The sequence below is a fragment of the Zingiber officinale genome, chromosome 5B (genome assembly GCF_018446385.1).
Source record: "Zingiber officinale cultivar Zhangliang chromosome 5B, Zo_v1.1, whole genome shotgun sequence".
In the NCBI taxonomy this organism is placed as follows: Eukaryota; Viridiplantae; Streptophyta; class Magnoliopsida; order Zingiberales; family Zingiberaceae; genus Zingiber; species Zingiber officinale.
In genome coordinates, this window is record NC_055995.1 from 138704403 (window position 1) to 138726006 (window position 21604).

At 40.0% G+C, this 21604-nt stretch overlaps 3 protein-coding genes across 3 annotated transcripts; 1 reads left to right on the plus strand and 2 right to left on the minus strand.

The window, feature by feature from the left end:
* The first annotated feature begins 2647 nt into the window (after positions 1-2647).
* On the plus strand, positions 2648-9520 carry LOC121986348 (sodium/proton antiporter 2-like). The gene is made up of 10 exons (XM_042540235.1): positions 2648-2956; positions 4201-4377; positions 4545-4673; positions 5544-5720; positions 6707-6813; positions 6952-7072; positions 7923-7984; positions 8067-8369; positions 8760-9054; positions 9150-9520. The coding sequence occupies exons 1-10, from the start codon at positions 2729-2731 to the stop codon at positions 9267-9269; spliced, it is 1719 nt and encodes a 572-aa protein (XP_042396169.1). The 5' UTR covers positions 2648-2728; the 3' UTR covers positions 9270-9520.
* A 4730-nt stretch (positions 9521-14250) lies between these two features.
* LOC121986349 (probable arabinosyltransferase ARAD1) lies at positions 14251-17161 on the minus strand. The gene is made up of 3 exons (XM_042540236.1): positions 16556-17161; positions 15247-15497; positions 14251-14978 (listed from the first exon to the last, which is right to left on the minus strand). The coding sequence occupies exons 1-3, from the start codon at positions 17148-17150 to the stop codon at positions 14433-14435; spliced, it is 1392 nt and encodes a 463-aa protein (XP_042396170.1). The 5' UTR covers positions 17151-17161; the 3' UTR covers positions 14251-14432.
* Positions 17162-17733: 572 nt separating this feature from the next.
* LOC121986350 (syntaxin-124-like) lies at positions 17734-18654 on the minus strand. The gene has a single exon (XM_042540237.1). It carries the CDS (start codon positions 18652-18654, stop codon positions 17734-17736), a length of 921 nt encoding a protein of 306 aa, XP_042396171.1.
* Between the last annotated feature and the right edge of the window lie 2950 nt (positions 18655-21604).

The window sequence follows — 21604 nt, forward strand, 5'->3', positions numbered from 1 at the left end:
ACTTCGACCCCCTCGAGGTTTCTAGGCCCACAAAGTTGATCTCGGGCCCACTCGCCCGCTCCTGACTGCAGCCAACCGTGTGGATCCTGAGCTGCCGAGCATGTAACTTCCTAGCCCGGTTCGAGTCACCGCCTGTAGGTCCGCCAGCAATGATGTTGATCTCGCCCCGAGCTGCGTTGTTTCTATTCTCCTCCTCCTGAGGGAAGGCTTTGCCCGTTCCTGCGATGCTCGGGGATTGACCCTTGGCTGACGATGATGATGCCGCTCAGGTGACTCTCTGACACCACGCCGACCGGGGCTTTGGTGTCGGTGTCGTCGGTCTGGCGAAGGTGATCGGCGGCGATAACTTCGTGGCGTAGGGTGAGCGATCGGGGGGAGGCTCCGACAATCGCGCGTGTTGTGGGTTGCTGACCGATGAAGCGAACAAAACATAGGAGTCCATATCTTCCCTTTTTGCTTGGGCCGATCGGCTGCCACGTGTTGGACGGCGTGCGGCCTTGCTCCCTGATGAGGGTGTGCTACTTTCGCACGGGGTCCTCTCGGTTGTTGATAGTTGGTGGGCGGCCTTCGCTCGGCAGTGGCCGATGGCTCGGGTGGCGCTTCTTTTCTTCTGGCCGCCTGGGCTTCTTCTACGTTGATGTACTCACTGGCCTTGTTCAGCATATGGTCGTAGTTACGGGGTGGCTTTCGTATGAGCGAGCGGAAGAAGTCGCCGTCCGCGAGTCCTTGTGTGAACGCATTCATCATAGTCTCCGAGGTGACTGTCGGAATATCCATGACCACCTGGTTGAAGCGCTGGATGTAAGCTCGGAGCGTCTCCCTCGAGCCTTGTCTTATGGCGAACAGGTTGACGCTCGTCTTCTGGTAGCGACTGCTGCTCGCGAAATGGTGAAGGAAAGCCGTGCGGAACTCTCTGAAGCTCGTGATTGATCCGTCCGGCAGCCTCCGGAACCACCGTTGTGCCGATCCAGAAAGGGTGGTGAGGAACACCCGACACTTCACACCATCTGTATACTGATGTAAAGTGGTTGTGTTGTCAAACTTACCCAGATGGTCATCCGAGTCGGTGGTCCCGTTGTACTCTCCTATTGCCGGGGGCGTGTAATGCCTTGGTAGTGGGTCTCGTAAGATGGCTTTGGAGAACTGACGGTTGATCCGCTCGAGGGATGACTCCGTTCGGGGTGCCTTGTCCTTCCTTGTGTCACGAACGGGTGCCTCGTCGGATGAAGACCCTCGGTCGAGATTGGCTTGCGCGACTTCTGATGGCGTTTGAAATAAGGTCCGATGAAAAGGTATCGGGGCGGGCGGCGCTTCCACTTGAGTATCGGTCGGACCTTTGTTCTGCCCCCATACTGAGAGCTGCTCCGGTCGGTCCTCTCGCGCCGCCCGGCCGCCCGATAATGATGTTGTCTGCTGTGCTAGCCGCTCGGCTAGCGCCTTTTGCTACTGCTACTCCACGATCTTGGCCGCTCGTGCCTCAATTAGAGCGTCGAGTTCCTCCTGAGAGAGCGTCATGGTGTGCAGTCGTCCGACTCCTTCCATCTTCTCTACTCGGATTTAAGTGTGTTCCCACAGACGACGCCAATTTGATCCTATCCGAGCGCTGAGTCGATGAAAAATGGGGACGTGGCACTCTCTGCTGCCTTCGGGTGATCTCCGCAATGACGTGGACCTCCGGTGGACCTGCAACAAAGCCGGGCCGGGAAGGGGTTCCCGGCGACGACCCTCCGACGCTCAAGTTAGGCAACGACGAGATGAAGCAGAGGTAAAATAACGAGATTATGGCTACAGTAGATGAGAAAAGCATACCTCTGGCGAAGTCTGGAGGTCCTTATATAGGACCCCAGAGAGGCGCGCGCACGCTTTTCGAGACATGCACGCTGCTCAAAACATACCTCAGAATGATTGTGTCAGAAAAGCGTGTCTGACGTCATACCGCAATCGTCCGAGCATATCGCTGCCATGATAGTGGAAACTTTCACCGTATGATCCTCGGTACGACCCGACAGCCAACCATGCTGTTTGTCGGCGGCAGGTGTCTCGAGAATGATATCACTAACTGCCCTTTTTGTCCTCTTCTAAGTCTTTTGTCTCTTACTGGGCCGGACGGGATGACCGCTCGGCCTCCAGGGCGCTCGGGTGTGTATGCGCATCGGACCGGGCGAGAAGGTCGCTCGGTCACATACTCAGACGGGAGTACGAGTTGGTTGATCTGCAGTTTGGCCGAGCGGATCGACCGCTCGGCACAACGGTTCCTCTATAAGGGAAACTCGTGAGCGTCGGAAGCTCGACCCGAGGTCGAGCTATCTTCGCGCCGGCCGGGGATTTACTCCGGTCGATCGGTCAGGTGACTTCCCCCGATCAGCCGAGACTTTGACTCTCCCGTGTCATTGACCCCTTTCTATGCGGACCCCCGATCTTTATCACCGGATCATCATCTTTTCTCCCACCGGCAGATCCAATTTATAGGAAATTGGGTAGGTTTTTGAATTTTGAATTCGAAAATAAAAAATAAAAAATAAAAAAAACACTCCAAGAACGAAAAGAGAGGTAAAAACGAATACCGGTTGAAATTGGAAACCATCCAGTAGGATGCTCAAAAAACAAGTTTATAAAAATTATCCAAATCCAATTTTTTTTACTATTATTGTTATTATTGTTTCGGCGGTGGATCCGTCTCCAGTCTCTCGGTCTTCAGCTCCTTCGCTCAACCCCTCTCTCCACCAAAATGGCTGTCGCATCCTTCTCCACTGCGACTCCCACACTCTCCCGATGCCTCTTCAAGCTCAACGCCGGGTCCTCCGCTGCCTTGGCTTCTGCCTTGCCGCCGCGCCCTTCACTCCAGGGCTTCCAGCGATGGCGCCGGGTGAGCGGCATCGTCAGGGCGGAGGAGAAGGCCAAGAACGCTGCCTTTCCGTCCTCTCCGGTGCCTGGAAAAGACCGTGGAGATTACGAGGTCGCAAAGTTCTATCTTTATTGTTTTATGCTGTGTTATTCCCCTTTTCTTTTACTTTGTCCTGGGTTGAACTAAAGAAGAAGAAGAAGAAAAAAAAGACGCGTAGACTTCTAAGGCATTGTAAAACACTCAAGCATGTCAATCTGACAATCTGTAGCTACTGAAATTACCTTTATTGGTTGCTCATGGCGTGGATTTAATTTCCTTTCGAGATAATATCATATAATGATTGTTTGCTCAAGAGTGATTTGGAGAATGAATCGACATGCATGCCTACGGATGAATGTTCAATTCACATGTATCTGGCGATGAAGTGGATTGACCTAGCTAAGCTCATTTGGTGGAGCAGCTAAACTTGCATGTTCCTAGCGAACACAGTATGATTGCTTATTTAAAATTTGAGACGCTTTTTGAATTGTTTATTCAGATCTTGATCAGTAAAATGATAGTGTTCAGTATGTATTCTTGTTATTGAATCTTGAAGAAAGCATTGTTGTAATAGCATACTCAACTAGTTTTTTATTTTGTTTTGTTTTATTTCTCTAGAAACTAAGAAAATATGTCGAATACTTTTGTTTCAAGTGAAACTCACATGTTTGTAGTCCATGATTTTGGCGGAGGTTATTCGAGAATGAAGATATAACTGTAATGCTAGTTATAAGAATCATTGATAGTGGATTTCTTTTTGTTATCTAATCATAATTTATGTTTCCTGCTTTCACTTATAAAATACTCTTTAGGTGTCTTCTAATGCTAAAATGTGCCATGACATGATCTTGACCTTGTTATATTCAAATAAATGTCATATGTTTATAGGTTTTCGTGTTTATTTCTAAATTCTTCCTTTTTCTGGACTTTGGTCATCAAGAAAACATATATTAGTTGCCTCTTGGTTAACAATCATGCATCTTATAATTCATCCTCTTTTTTTTTTTTTGGCTATTGTCTATTCTTGGTGAAGGGGAGCCTTGGCGCAACGGTAAAGTTATTGCCATGTGTCCTAAAGGTCACGGGTTCGAATCCTGTAAACAGCCTCTTGCAAAAAGCAAGGTAAGGCTGCGTACAATGGATCCTTCCCAAGGACCGCGCATGGCGGGAGCTTCGTGCACCGGGTTGCCCTTTTTATTGTCTATTCTTGGTGACTGAACTAATAGTGGTGACCACTATAATCTTAGCATGTCTCTCTATTATTAATGTGTTTGTTACTTACCTTGCTATGAATTTGGAATTTTTTATCATATTAGGAACTGACAAGTGGATCTAGAGATTGTGATCCTTTATGTTCTCTCGATGAAGTGAGCTCACGGGACTTTGAAGAAAGTTACCAACCAAAGACTGATTTGGTAAAAGCTCTTAGTATTCTTGCAGCTACTTTAGCAGGAGCAGCTGCAATCAATCATTCTTGGGTTGCTTCTAATCAGGTTCGCACCTATAATTGATGCTTGAACATTGGATAATAAAAAAAATACTTGATCATTCATATTTATTGTTATTGTTTAGTGTAAAGTCTTTAAATCTTTACCCAAGTCTAGATAGTTCCCTATGACTATGGAGAATCTCCAGTTTAAATTTATGTCATATGATACAGGATCTTGCTATGGTGTTGGTATTTTCAATTGGTTATGCTGGCATCATTTTTGAGGAATCATTAGCCTTCAACAAGAGCGGAGTTGGATTGTTGATGGCTGTTTGCTTATGGGTCATTCGAAGCATTGGGGTGAGACTTTTATATAAAGTGTGATGTTTCTTTTCTATTTTCTTGTTAGTAGATTATATGCATCAAAAGTCAGCTTCTTTGAATACTTTGTCTATGATGCAGATCAACTAGGACGCCTATCTGTATTGTTTACAAGAAACTTATCGATCTACCTTCTATACAACTCTGGAACAATATGAACTTAGTGAACATTGTCCTCATAATGCAAACATGACGAGAAGACTTTCATTTCACCTACATAAATGTGAAAGGTGTGAAGTTAGTCTTAGATGCATCATATTCATCAAACATCACTGAGATGTTCAAATAATCAATTTATTCTTGGTTCTTCTTACTCTGTGTACAAAGAACCATGGATATCTTGGTCTTTTTTCCTAGTTGAATTAAGTTATGAATTCCTCTCTGGGGAAACATTTTAAAACTTTGTTTCTTTCTGCTTGCATTTCTGATGATGAAACATTGCAAACAAAAATGTGCAATTCTAAATATGTTATCCTTCATCTTTAGTCATCTTTGTCTATGGTGGTCAGTTGATAGTCTTAAATAAAAGCCAAATTGCATAGTTAAGCCCAATGCAAAATTAAAAGGAAATAATACTTGAGCTCCCTTTAGTTATTGACCTATGATTATCTTGGCTAAATACTCCTATGAACTTTCATGTAATTGATGTGTAGATGTTTACATACTTTTTTTGTACGTAATTGTCATACAACAAGTCAGTTTTATTTTTTCGGTGGTTAATATCTGGCTTAATTCCCACTTGTTGCAAAGTAAATTGCATATCAACTATCATTGAAATCGAGATAAACATATGTTGGCATTACTTGTTTGTATTTGGAGGTTTTGTTTTGAAGAATTCCTCCTGTGTAGGCTCCATCAACTGAGATAGCTGTTTCAGAATTAAATCACGCATCTGGTGAAGTCAGTGAAATTGTGTTCTTCCTTTTTGGTGCAATGACGATAGTGGAGATTGTTGATGCACATAGAGGATTCAAGCTAATTACTGACAGTATTACCACTCGCAAGCCTCGTACTCTCCTCTGGGTGGTGGGTAATTTTTCTCACTCTTTTACATATCGCATATGCTTACAGCTGGCTAGTCCATAATTCTCCTTGTAGATTGTTGTAACTTATATTGGTTTTGCAGAATTTGTATCAAAGAAAAGTCTACTAGATGTTTATGAACATATATTGCTTGTGAGTCAGCACCAAATAGCATCAGGGTACACCAAACTGTAAGGGCACTAAACCGGAAAATGGGAAGGATTGTTATGTGTTTCCCAGTGTAGAATTGGCACAATATGTGAATATGGTGCTCGTGTGGTGGAGGTTTTGCTGTGGCATATTTAATAGCATATTATGGACTACTACAAAATCTTGGTTTGTCTTATAAACATTTGAATAAATGGTGGTCCAGAATACCCTGATAAATTAGTTGAATCTGAATTCCAATGTCAATTATGAAAACAAAATTCAGAGATCTAAGAAATTGTCATGTTTATACTCAACGATTATCTACTAGCTCTCAAACTCATTTTCCTGTCTACTGAATATAAGAGACAGTTCCAAGAAAAGCCTGTATTCAAATGGTGGAAATTGATTAGATTGTGAGGTTTTGATTGGTCATAGAATCTGGATTTGTGGATTTCCGTCTCAGAATGATTAATAGACTCTACTGTTTACTGAATTTATCCTAAGAACTTTTCTTGACGAAGCTTAACAATGTGTGAATGTATTCACATAAATTCCAACTAAGTCGGTGAGTGTATTGGTTGAGATGTTTGAGAAGTTCTAATCTTATATTGCACTCTCTGTTGAATAAAAAAGGACTTGTATGGCAAATCATGAATTTTAGCTTGCCCCAGTACCAGAACAATAATACAAGGTACTCTTCGTCTCAGTCTAATTTGATTGAGTAAAATGCTTAAACTAGTCATTTGATTATTGTGATTAAGACTAGCACAGTCGTAGAGTGAATGATGAAATATATTTCTAGAATTACCTATATCCTGAGATTTCATGGTTTATTGCAGGTGGGTTTTGTGACTTTCTTTGTGAGCTCAGTTCTGGATAATCTAACATCGACAATTATTATGGTTTCCTTGTTAAGGAAGCTAGTACCACCATCAGAATACAGAAAGTATGACTCGATTTGCTTCCTTATTTTAGTGCATGTGGAGTTAGCTGCTAGTTATATGGCTTCCATGCTTACATGTAATATAATATGATTATTTTAGTGTATGTGGAGTTTGTTATTGTTTAGTATATGATTCGACAGATTATTAGGTGCTGTCATTGTAATAGCAGCCAATGCTGGAGGTGCATGGACACCCATAGGCGATGTAACCACTACTATGTTGTGGATTAATGGTCAAATTTCCACTTTGCACACTATGCAGGTATATTAAATTTCTGATTCCACTTGCTGAAAATATTTCAAATTAAAGAACAGCGGCTCCCAGCATGGATATTGCTTGTCCAATTTCTTTGTCGAGTTGATTAACTAGCTATCTGACTGTCATATTGAAAGTCAACAGAGGACTAAGAGGTAAGAATATCTTGAAAATCAAAATGTCGAGGCTTGTCCCATAGTTTTCTTTTAGCTGTTGAGGCACTAGTTTTATATGCTTGATAATCACAATAAGTTGCCTTAACTATTCAAATGATGTAATTGTTTCTTCACAATTCAATATTCATATTCTCTTGTGAGCATGTTACAAGCACATGGATCTGTGGTTACTTGAAACATCTATAACTCTCCTGTAATCCTATACAAGATTTGATTTCATAGGAGGAAATTTGCAAACGACTGCTAGGTTTAAAAAGCCTATGGTCATGCGAAATACACGCTATTACTTTGCAATTGGATTTTAAATATCTACAGTTTGACTTAAAAGGTCAGGTTAGGTTAATTGTTTACAATCTCATGATCAAAGTTTCAAACAAGAAAGTTCTGCTTTATCAAATTGTTGTTTTCATTCATAAGTTGCACATGGTAAAGACCACGATGAATCTCGATTTCCAATGAGGTATTTGTATGAGATCATTTTGGTGTTCAGTATGCATCTTGACTGGATAAAGCTTGCTGTGCGTTCCCCTCACCAAACTTAAACATCTACGATTAACAAGACCAATTTCTTACAGTTCTTTATTATCATTATTTTTTTGTCTATTAAAAAATTATGGAATGTTAATGGACATTCAAGATAGTATTTTAAATATTTCACTGTTGTGCATTGTTGCGTATAGGATTTATTTGTACCTTCAGCCATTTCTTTAGCTGTTCCACTGGCTTTGATGTCCCTTACTAGGTATGTAATGCATAACTAGCAAATATAAAGTTATATTTTCAATAATGTTACTGATATACATTTTTTGTTCTATTTATTGTAGCGAGGTCAGTGGTACATCAGAGAAAGGTGTCAATATTTTAGCTTCCGAGAAAATGGCTCCTAGAGGACAGCTTGTTTTTGCTGTTGGCATAGGAGCATTACTGTTTGTTCCGGTGTTCAAGGCTATTACAGGCTTGCCACCTTACATTGGTATGCTTCTTGGACTAGGAGTCCTATGGATTTTGACCGATGCAATTCACTTTGGTGACAATGGAAGACAAAAACTGAAAGTACCGCAAGCCTTATCTCGTATCGATACACAAGGAGTCCTCTTCTTTTTAGGGATTCTTTTATCAGTAAGCAGGTACCTCCAAAAACCTTCATCTCATTTTACAAAAGAAGCTGAGTTCTGAGCTAATTGAAAGAAATTATCATGAATTGTCAGATACATAACCAATATTCTTGTTCTCAATTTGCAAAACAAGATGATTGAATAATGTTTCCAAGTTATTTATCATATTAATTGTGGGTCATCTCATTTTTATCAATATAAAATCATGCAACTTAATAGAAAAAGAAATAGTTTGATCGTCAAACAGGTCATGTCATAGAACTCATTGTCATATTTATGTTTAAGTTTTGAATGTGATCAGGAGCTGTTACTTCCATGTACACAGATTTTATGATACGGTAATGACAACTCGATCTGCTAACAGGATAGTGAGATTCTTTTGATGTGTATTTGTCTTTGTAGCTTGGAGTCTGCTGGAGTCCTGAGGAATTTGGCGAATTACCTTGATGCACATATCCCAAATGTTGAATTGATTGCAAGTGCAATCGGAGTGGTCTCAGCAATCATAGACAATGTTCCGCTTGTCGCAGCAACAATGGGGATGTATAACCTGACGTCGTTTCCTCAGGACTCGGAGTTCTGGCAGCTTGTGGCCTTTTGTGCTGGAACCGGGGGTTCCATGCTTATCATTGGGTCTGCAGCCGGAGTTGCATACATGGGAATGGAGAAAGTGGATTTCTTTTGGTATCTTCGCAAGGTAATGTCCCGATGTCTTCAACAAAGTATTTTTTCCCCCCCTATTTTATGCTTGCAGTTTGACTCATTGCGATTGATGCCTGTTTTTCATGTCAGGTGAGCGGTTTTGCTTTCGCCGGTTATACTGCTGGAATCGTGGCATACGTAGCGGCTCATAACCTACATCTCACTCTCCCAACCTCCTTGGCTGAGCTCCCATTTCTTTCAGGATTTTAGATCCTTCACCGCATTGTCATCAACTGTTGTACAAGGTGGTCAATTTTGAAGTTGCTAGGTCACTGATGACTAGAGTTTTAAGTTCTTCGCTACCATACAACTCTAGATATCAATCGATCATTGTAATACTAGAAGTGGTTCATCTCTTGTGGCTATGCAATATAGTTTCCTGAGGACATCAGGTTTTATAAATGTTGTTGAATTCATTCAATGAATGTTTTTTTTTTTCTGTTTCGAATGCATTCAAGGAATATAATTTCTTGTCATTTCCTGCCCATCCGCTCCTCAGACAAGTTCTGCCATTTTGTAGGCTGCCTCTACCTGTAAAATAAGTGGGGATCATCACTCTCTATCAATAATGGAGAGTGGCTCATTCTTTGATCCGTGTTTTGCGGACTAGAGGATCTGAGCTGATTTCATTCTACATTTCTCTTCCGGTCTGGTTAATGATTTCTAAGCATCAAACCTTGATTCTTGATAGTCAATATAGATATTATTTGTTTCTTTAGTGATTTGCATTTAGAGTGTATTTAATGACAATTTTACCTTGGATGGAAAAGCTTCCTTTGTTGGATAATGTTCCGTAGAAGATTGTTTCGATGGTGTGAAGAAGTTCCTTAAGCATAATGATGCTTAAGTTAATACACGATAAGTCAGAATACGATATGAACTTAAATCAGAGTGCCATTATTAATTAACAATGCCTCCGGGATGATATGTTTCAGGGCTTCAATATGCTATGGCAACAAAGATAATAAAACCTCATCCTTAATGTCGTTTAGCTCATTAAATCTTAAATAAATATATGTTATAAATATAAATTTAATGTGCTATATTTTTAAAAATGCATTATGTTAAATATAAAAAAATAATTTAAATTTAAAAATAAGATTGCATGACAACAAAGCTTAATTTTTTTTTAAAGCTTTGCCTGATACCATAGAAATTAGAATACAGTGTTGTTGCTTATTTGAAATTGAAGACGCCTTTGCCTTTTGAGTTTAGTGTTCACTATGTGTTCTTGTTATTGAATAGAGAAGAAAGTATTGTTGTTAATAATTTGCTCAATAGTTTAAAAATAAATTTAAAGATAAACTAGTAAATATCTTCCTCCACTATAGACTAAGAGCAACTGCAACGCGGTGCTAATATCACATTATAACATTACTATACATTTAATTTACCATTGTGGAGGTGTGCCTTTGTGTTCATCGGCTTGAACGCGTTCAAGACATTGAACATGTTCAAGCATGCATGGGGTGAAATTAAAAATTAAATAAAACGGTCAGTTTTTTCCCAACTTTATAATTTCATTTTTTCAATATTGTAATTTCGTTTTCTCACAAATATTTTTTTATTTAATAAATATATTTAAAAAATTAATATTATTTTTAAAAAACAATAAAATTATATTTTTAAAACTAATATTATTATTAAAAATAATAATAATTGTTTAAATATTTTAAAACATATTTAAAATATATTTATTTAATATGATATAATTTTAAGATGATTGAGTGGATTGTGGGATTTATAAATAATGAGTGTTAATGTTAAAAGAAATGTGGATGAAAAAAGAAAGTTGTTATAATGAGTATGTGGCAGTGGGTCCCATGCTTTTTGATGAGGTGGTGAGTGTTATAAAGATGTAGCGTTGCAGATGCCCTAATGTTTTGTTTACTCTAAAGCGTGGATGAAGAAGGGAAAAAAATTTATAGTGGAAAATTATCTTCAGAGGAAGAGAAGAGAAAAGGTGAAGAAATCTCTTCCTTTGCATATTTGTTTATCTTAATAGAGGAAGGTGGATACATACAATATAATTTTGTAAATAAAAAAGGGTACATTCGTCTTTTTTTAATATATGATGTAATTTTGTGAATAAAAAGGGGTACATACGTCATTTTTCCATCCACTGTTTTCCGTCCGATTTTGAGATGATCAATTTTGACTTCAAAACCATCCGTTGATGAATTACGTTTCTCTTCTATCTGAAAATTTTAATGAAATAAACTACAGAAACGTTTTAATTAGGGAAATTTTTTCTTAATTTTGATTTCTGCTCTTCCAAAACAAAATATTTCTTTCACGGTAAAAAAACAAATAAAATATCCCTGCTACACCAACAGTTTGAAATGTATTTAAACGATATTGAAATTGTGTTTGTTGCTAAATCTGATATTTGTCTACCCGCAATTTGCTACCAATCTGATTGTGGATCCCTATTAGACCATCTCTATTTCACAGCACCGGACGACACCACTCTCCAAACCCTAACTTGTTCCTCTCTATTATCAGTTGGAAAACGAGAGCACTATAAAAATTTTCTACTTTACCGACGGAATATACCGACGGAAAGCCATTCCGTTGAAACAAATAGGATTTACCGACGGAATTAGGTTTTCTCGGTACTTACCGACGGAATTTGATTTCCTTCAGTAAACCCGAAATTATTAGGGCAACCCGAACCCCTTTCCTTCTCTCGCGCACGCGTGGATCTCCGGCGGCGACAGGTTGTGTTTCACTCCGTTTTCTCTAGGCAAGCTTCTTCCATGGGTTTTCGTCCGCTTGCGCGGGGCTCCTGGCGTCTCCCTTCGCCAGCACGCGGCTGGCGGCTGTTGGTGCGGTTAGCACTAACGGTCTAACTCAAATTTTGATGAATGACAAAGTAGGTTAAGTTAGTTTCATAGTGATCTAACACTTTGACGAAGTGTGCAGGAGAAGTCCACCTAGGTCAACGGGTCGACCTGATAGCTGGCACGAAGCCAGACTGGTCGATGGGATGACCGGATGTCTGCAAGAAGTCCAGCTAGGTCAACGGGTCGACCAAATAGCTGGCACGAAGCCCAGACTAGTCGACGGGTTGACAGGATGTCTGACACGAAGTCTAGACGGATCGAAGGACTGACCGGACGTCTGATAGGTAAGTCACTAGAGGGGAGTGACTGTGAGGACGCGTTCCCGGGAAAGGAACATTAGGCATCGATCCAACTTAGATCCATTTCGGAAATCTAAGTTGAGATCTTGATTAGACTCCGGTCTCGAAGAGACGGAATCTAATTACTGCTTCTATTATAACTGTACTATTCTTTTTAAAACTGTGCTAACACTTTATTTTGTATGGTAGTTTTGTATTTTGCCTCGGACTAACGTTTTCGTGCAGGTCACTGGAAAACAAAGGTCTGGGCGCCCGAATGGGATCCGAGCGCCCGGGATGCAAACTTTATCCCCTCGCCATGTCACCACGTGGAGCTTCATGTTTGGACGAGCTACGTCACACTCCAGGCAGCCGGAAGGGATCCGGGCGTCCGGAGCCTCCTATATAAGGAGGATGCACCCTGCAGCAAAGAACAATCTCAGAACAAGATCTTCCAAAGCTTGCTCTTATGTGCTGTGCTCCTGCGACGCTGCGAGGCTTCTCCGACAAGTGCTGTGTTTCTTTTCCTTATTATTGTTGGTATTGTTTATTTATTAGCATTCCTGTAATTTAAATTGTGTAAACATCTTTTCGAATTGCTAGTAAATTGCCCAACGAAAGCACTCAACGAGTGCGGGCCTTGGAGTAGGAGTCGACAAAGGCTCCGAATCAAGTAAAACGACTCTTGTTAGCATTGATCATTTTATTCTTCCGTTGTGCACTCGACTCGAGTTTTTACGATATTTTTAAATTACTATTCACCCCCCCCTCTAGCGAATTCATCGATCCAACAAGTGGTATCAGAGTCGGTACTGCTCTAATTTGGTGCAGCCACTAATCAGACAGGGGGTGAAATTTTTCTTTACATTTTTTTCGGCATTCAGTTTTACGTTACAAATCCAAATTGGTATTGTTATCTTTTTGGAAAGTTTTTCGTAGTAATTAAGCTGAATTGGTGCAACACCAATTCAGTTTTAGAATCTTTCTAATTTTATACCGCATTATTAATCCAAGACCAAGTCTTGGGATTCCTCGTTCCTTTTTTTGTATGCAAGATAAAATGTCTAAAATCGAAGGCTTTAGCACAATACGTCCCCCCTATTCAACGGGGGTGGAAGAAGCGAATAGAGCTCTACCTGAAGACCGACTTCGACCAATAGTTGAGCATCACCAGAGGATACAAGGTGCTGGTCGACAACTCCCGAAACCCACTAGATCCGGAACAGTGGACTCCGGACATGAGAAAGAAGTCCTCGACGGACTACAAAGCTCTCAACACGCTACAATACGGGCTGACAAAGGAAGAGCTGAACCGAGTGGGACCACACCAAAATGCTAAAGAGTTATTGGATAAGTTGATCGAACTACACGAAGGAACGAGCGACGCCAAGGTAACTAAGCGCGACCTTCTGTTAAATAAATTATTTAATATTAAAATGCAGGAAGGAGAAACGACGAGTCAACTTCATGCGAGGATCAAAGACATCATCAACAGACTTCACGCGATAGGCCACCAAACGGAAAATAGAGACTTAATAAGGTACGCTTTAAATGTTTTTCCGCATAATACATTATGAACATCTATCATGAATGCCTACAAAAATTCAAAAAATCTATCTAAATTGAAACTATAATTGAGTCCCTCCTTATTATTGATGTTGTACATAGAAAAATATCATTGTTCCTTTAACAAGCATGTTGACAGCTCTTTTAGATCATAAACTCATAACCTTCACATTGTTGGTACCATATTCTATGATCAAGGTTATATTTTCAAATATTCCCTCGGATGGATCTAGTGACTAGCGCATGAAATATTGCCATCATGAGGTCTGGGGTTCGAATCTCGACAAAATCGAGATAAATACTTCCCTTATGTGCTAGTCATTATTCCAAAGACTAGTAACCACCCGTAATTTACTTCCTCCATGTTAACTCTGAGACGAATTAACAGGGACACTGGGAGAGAACGTATTCATCTTTTGTCATCAAAATTATATTTTCAAACGAGTATTGTTTGTAGACAGCATCGAGGGCTATAATTCACCATCTGATAAGTCAAAAAAAGGACTAAAGTGTTAGAATGGCATTAGAAGAACAACTTTTCATAGTTTTACATCGTCGTATCACCATTATCTGCAAATTCTTCATGACTCGAAAGAGACTTTACACATTCCTGATCTGTTACAGAAGAATGAACACAAACAGATTAACAATTTGTTGCCAGCTTTCAGAAACAAGGGAGTTGATCAAGTGCAATGGCAGCGCAACGGTCTTGATACGCCTTCCGGTTTTCGTTTCTCCCTCATCATTGCTTCCTTGATCATTGGTACCTTATGATAGATCTTTCTCCATATGTGGTTCACTGCACCACCTAGAGGGGCACTCCCTGTGCTGTTGGCATTCTCATAGTCGAACATAGGCTGTACTCGTGCCATATTGGAACGAAATATATCCTTCTGTTGTTCGGAGATACTCTTCAAGTAGGTCACAAGCCATTTTGGTTGCAAGGCTTTGCTGACTGGCACAAAAACTGAGAAGTCGGAGTAATCTACCATTCCTTCGAATGGAAGCTCTATTTCATCACTAACGATGACAGGTATACAAAGGCTAAAAATGGCATCAAAAAGACGACATGAGGTTGGCGTATCGCCTGCAGGGTGCAAACAAAATTCCGAGGACCGCATTCCTTTGATTGATTGCTCACGGCCAGTGGCATTCGGGAAGCCTTCTTCTACTACTACACCAGGCTCATTAACCAGTATATCCCATATCTTTTCACGAACCAAACCTCCCTGTATGGCATCGCAAGTGTTAAAAAAGAAAATTCATATCATAGCGACAGGAACAATATCAGAACTAGTAGATTTGTTGCTAAATCAAAGCAAGATTAGAAAGTTATACATAGAAGCATCAGAATAATGGCAAAGGGAAAAATCATGATTCACAAAAAAAGAAACAGCAGTGAGATTTTGTTTACCATATGTATCAATATGTTAGACCAATGACAAATGTATTATGTATAGAATTTCAGGTACATAAATTTTATGGCACAAGACTTACCCGATGCCTGTGTTTAGCGCCTTTAAAGTAGAGAAGGATATGCCTGTGTTGATTCTCCAACAATTGCAGTCTTGGTAGCAGATGAGTGTAAGGAACAATAACATCTTTAAGCAAGGATACCTGAGTGTGTTGTATCATCCCTGAAGTGTTTCCTGATGTTTTGGAGTCAATCTTATACCATCCACCAAAATCAACCACTAGAAGAATTGCTGGAGCAATATCATTCCTAACATGCCACATTGCAACTGGATCTGCCAAAGAATGCCCCAAGTTTTAACTCAACCTGACAATGAAAAGACTATAAGCATAAGAAGCTAGAATAATACTAGTTAAACATAGTATTTTACTAGCATTCTTGCTATCTGAACCATCTACAACTCAAATGGCAAAACCTAGAAGACAAGTCAGATAATCTTTTAGGCCTTGTCATATAAGTATATTCAGCTAATTTGTTTCTCTATTTTTTTTTCTGAAACGACAGCTATGGGTAAAGGCGATTTTACATTGACAACAACTTTCAAGAAACTTACCAATTGAGCTAGTTGGCACCCAAATGGTGTAACATTAATTAATATTAATTTTGGTTGTAAATAAAACCATAGAGCGTGATCAGATCAGGTTACCTCATGGTAATGCGATGGATGATTGTGTAGGTATAGACATTATAACCCTTTATGGATGGCATTTTTGCATATACATATAAGCTAGGTCTACGCTTCCCTCTTAATAATTTGTGTTCGAGCTATAGCAGGTCATCGAAGGTGAGAGGAGGAAGAGGAAGGTCACTCCATGCAAAGAACAAGGCTCAAATCATGGGTTTTTTTTTCTTTGGATATTAATTACTTAGTTCTAGGTCTAGCATGGTGATCTTGGTAGGGAAAAATTCTCTTACAAGTGCTTGCTAGACAATCTTTTGTGCGAGAACAACTAGATTCTCTTTAAACTCAATGCAGAACTCTCTCTTTTAGCATCTTTATATCTCTCATTCGCATAAACTTTGATTAAGTCATATATTGACAGATATTGATAACTACATAAAGTTTCAACAAAGAGTTCTTCTGGGTACTTTTACAACTCAGGCTTTCGGTTGATTTAACAGTAGTGAAGAATCTTCAGGTTCAGATAGTATTGAAGAAGTTGAAATTTCTTAGCATAGTAATGCAAAAGGTAACGAGGAGAAGGTAGCAGAGATTAGTGTCACAGAACAATCAAAATTTTAAGACAAAGAAAGTTAATCTGGCATCACAATCCAATATCACACGAACTGCACTAAGAAAAGCTTGACTTATGAAAAAAAATGGCAATTTACCTGTCAAGACGAACACATGGTCCCTGCCACCAGATCTCCTCCACGCCTCCGATGCCCTGATCCGATTCACCACCTCACGCTGTCGCCTGTAGTCTCCATTTCCCTCATCCTTCTTCAAAAAACCACCTTTCCTCCCCCACCCGAGCTCCATCTCCGCGCTGAGCGTGGCGAAGAAGGGCACGAACACTACGTCCGCAGAGTCCAAATCATACACCCTCTCGGCGACGGATCCCCGATCGCGCGTCTCCAGGTCGGCCAGGAGCCAGTACTCGGCGCTGTATTGTTTGATGAGGGGGTTTTCCGGGTAGGGCTTCCGCCCGGAAGAAGCGGCAGCGACGACGGGGCGTAGAGCGGCGTCCGGATCGACTCCGATCCTAGAGTCCGGAGCCGAGAGGGACCAGTACTCATCGAGAATGCCGTAGTTGAGGGCGCGGGGGAGGTCGGCGACGAAAACCTTGAGGCGGGCGGCGGCGGCGATAGGAGAGAGAGAAGATTTAAAGGACGAGAAGGGAGTGGATTTGGAGGAGAGGAGGAAAAGGGAGAAGAAGGAAAGGAGAGCGATGACGAGCACGAGAGGCCGCACCGCCGCCTTCATGGTTTCCTTTGATCCGCTTCGCTGTCGCGGCAGAGAAGAAAGAGAAGAAGCTACTTTAATTGGGCCGGACCGGGTCGGGTTCTGCATATAAGGCTGTAATCGATAAGGCCCAACTAAATCCAACCCAAAATTAGTTCACTTCCACCTTGACTTTGACTTTATTTATATAATAGTGTTTTTTAATTAAATTTTATTATTTAAAAATGCTAAAATAGCTCTAATTCTACACTTAAAAATAAATTAAAAAAATATGATACAAATGGAACTTAAAAAGAAAAACAATGGATACAAAAAAAAAAAGAATATTAACGTAAATTCATTTTAGTCTTCACCAAAGTTAGTTAGTAAAGGAGGGAGATTTTTAATAAAATAGTAAGATATCAATGTTTTTTTAATTAAATTTTATTATTTAAAAATGTTAAAATAACTCTAATTCTAGACTTAAAAATAAATATAAAAAAAATATGATACAAATAGAACTTTAAAAAAAAACAATGGATACAAAAAAAAATTGAAAATATTCAGTAGAAAAAAAAAATATACAGAGGAAAAAGAGAGAATGCTTTTGTGTGTAAAATGGAATCTACCTAAGCAGGGTGGTGAGAAGAGGGAGCAAGAGGATGGTGATGAGGACGGCGGCGGCGAGTATGCCGATGCAGACCCATTTACGGGAGCTCTGCTGGTACTCCCTCGCCGTCTCGAGCTCCACCGTGCCCCGCCGCACGAAGGAGCTGGCGTGGGCGACGTGGCTCTCGATGTCGTTGAGCTGGTGGCCCTGCGCCTCCACCAGCGCCGCCATGTCGAGGAAGACCTGGTGCAGGTCGAGCAGGCTGCGCTCGATGTCCTTCACGGCGTCGTGCCGCTCCTGGATCTCCGAGATGGTGTCCATCACCTGCCCGCGCCCCTGCTCCTGGATCGCCTTCTGCAGGAACGTCTCGCTCGCGCCGGAGGAGATCAGGTTCTCCACCGTCTCCTCGTCGGCCTGCTGCCCCGTCACGGTGAAGTACCGCCGGCCCACCGTCTCCTTGTACTCGGCGGCGATGCGGGCGCGCAGGCCCTGGAAGCTGTCCATCAGGTCCTTCAGCTTGGAGCCCAGCCCGCAGACCACCGACGTCCTCGTCCGGTCGGCGGAGGACCCCGGCCCGCAGCCGGGAACCAGCCGGTGCTGCGCGTTCGACTTCTCCAGCGCCTCCAGCTTGACCTTCACCCCCTTGGCGGCGCGGAGCACCTGCCCGGTGTCGGCGTCCATTCGCGCCCGCACCTCTTTCATGGCCTTGGCGCTGTGCGCCGTCTTGCTCTCCTCGTTGGCCTCCTGCAGGCGCCGGAAGAGCCCCTCGAGCCCCCGCAGGTCCTTCTTGACTCCCTCCACCTCCTCGAAGAAGGAGCCGAGGTTGGCGCCGGCCGCCTCGCCGTCCGCCATGCCCGCCTCCATCTGGTCCATCTGCACCTGCTGTCGCAGGTTCGTGTAGTTCTTGAACGATGTCGTCGACAGCAGATCGTTCATCTTCGATCGAACGGAGATGCTTCAATTGGAATGCGGGCAGCTGCTGAAGAAGGGGGAAACAGAGGAGGTGGAGGAAGAGGAGGAAGAAGAAGATAGTGAAGAAAAATTAAGGCGAGAAAAGAGAGGAGGAGAAATAGAATAATAATAATAATAATAGATTAAGCCGCAGGTTCTCCTTAAAAAATGCTCCTCCTGCAAATAAGAAAGCGAGAGGAATCAAGGGCCCTTCACCTACAATTTATTAATACGTACCCAATTTATCGATAATAATAGAAAGACGATCGACCGTAAATTTACAGTTAGCCGCTCACAGTGAGGCAAGCACCATGTGCTTGTGGGATTCCAGTGGCTTGCAAGCTAGGAATAGACTGAGTTTCAGCTTACATGACAGTAAATATGAAATCTGTCACTCTAATAATTTCATACTATCTGATCGTCTATGAAAAGATAAATTAAAAAATTATAGTTAGCTAGTATAAAATAAGACTTCATCAATTAAATCATTCAAATTTAATCTAATCGAACCATCTAAATTTTCATAAAAAATTAAACAAATCGAATTAATAAAATACCGACTAAATTATCAAAGATTAAAATTATCAAATTTTGAATTAAATCAGGGATTCAGAAGAGAAGAAAGTTATTATTTACACAGAATTAAGGAGTTTAAATTCTCGATTCCGGTTCAAATATAGCCAAATTCGATTTAATCAATTTAAACAAATTAGGATTTTTTAAACAAAAAAATTGAGAGAGGATGATTTGTTCGAAATAATCGATATTTTTAAAAAATATATATATATATTTCTAAATTAATAGAACTTTTAACTTCAGCCAATTAGGGATTAATTCAATTTAACCGGCCGTCTTTTGACTCACTTCTATCACTACTTTTGTTTAGCCAATCACAAGAGTATTCCAGTAAATAACCTAATGATTGTGCTCTAATTAATAGCGCCACAAATTAATATATCCAAAAATATTGTGCTTTTATCGTACTTCCTTAGAAGCATTATATCATTCAAGCAAGAAATACTCTATGGTCTCTGATCTTGTTCGTGTGTTGAGTAAATGAAAGTTGAAGATGTAGTGCTTTCTATTGTCTTTGGATGATCTTCGCGATGACGTGGATCTCCGGTGAACCTGCAACAAAGTTGAGCCGGGAAGGGATAGCATACCTTAGAATGGTGCCCTAAACCCTTACCACCGGATCAATCTCCCATCTCATCTTTGATTTTTTTTAGGTCTATGCTTCTTCTCTCATTACGATTCTCCAAAACTTGACCTTGAATTATATATATATTGTCAGTGATGGAGCCAACAATTTCATATCAAAAGAACGAAATATATATATTTACAATAAAAAGAGATGACTATGTCGTTACCTCTCATTCACCTTTCTTTCACTCTTATTCATATATTCTATATATTTTTTATATTTAAAAATTGAGAGGGGCGATTGTCGCTATCGTCCCGCTTTGACTCCGTCCTAATATTACCTTTGTAATAATACATGTTGACTTCATTTTTTTTATACATAATAATTTGGGGGAAAAAAAATATGATATAAATAAAGTTTAATGCAGGACTTTTTTCTCTTAAAATAAAGTATATATAAAATATAAAATATTTTTTTATAAAATTATCCTTTTTAAAATTCAAAAGAAATGTAAGAGACTTTTTACTTTATTTGTAAAAGTATTTTGAAAAAAAAAAATATCAAAGTTTTTTTTGGGTCCGTTCTTCTCCTCAAATGGGTTGATTAATAAATTTGAATTTTAGATGACTAATCTGAATCATTTAAATCCAAACGAACAAATTGATTTTTTTTAACCTAATCGAACTAATTAAATTTTATGAAAAGTTAAATAAACTGAATCGATAAAACATAGTTAAATCATTTGAAAATTAAAATAATTGAATTTTGGATGAAATTGGAATTCAGGAGGAAAGACGAGTCACGAATTATAGAATTAAGGATTTTAAATTCTCAATTCCGATTAAGCATAGCTGAATTCAATTTAATCCAATTCAAAATTTAAGTTGGGACTGAGAGAACCTAAATTAACAGATTTTAAATTAAAAAAATTATAATTTTAAATTAATTGAACTAAACTTTTAATTTTAATTGATTCGATGAGTTAATTTAGTTAAACTAACCTATAACTCAACCTTATTCACTAATTTTTCTTAACCCAACGATTTTACTCCAGATTACAGTGCCACAAATGGATAAATCCAAAAAATATTATGTTTTATCTTACTTCCTTACAAGTCCATCATGGATGATGGGTAGATGCGTACCCTCAATTTTAGAATTGTAATTAGTAACTGACAATTTTGTTAGGATAAGACCCGAAAGATAAACAAATTTTGTTAGGATAAATTTACCATTAGCGGCTAGCTCTAGCCGTCCACAAGCTCATAGTTAAGTAAAAAGTATAATCTTAATTAATTATTCTCACTGATTATCTCTGTTTGATCCTATGAAAAATTTTTATCGATTATTAAAATAAATCAGGAAGGACACACGACGACTAATCAAGAAGTCCAACATCTTTTGATTACACCTCCTATTTAAGAAAATTTTTGTAAATACATCGTAGCTGGAATTCAAACCGTAAATACCTAAGTGACAACTTGAATGTCCTACCGTGACACCATGGTCTCAGGGACGTATCTAGAGTTTGAATCATGAATTTACCTGGATGACAATCTGAATATCCTATCATGATATTATAACTCCGGAGACGAACTCATAGTCAAGTAAGCACCATGAATTTTGTGGTATTCGACTGGCTTGTAAGCTCGCTATCATGTTATGAGGCTATGAGCTTATGTTTAGATGACCAACGTGGTTACACGAGCTCATGTCCGGACAAATAATTCATCTTTTCCTTTCATTTTAAATGGATAAAAATACGATCAAACTAATTACTTTTAACTCAAA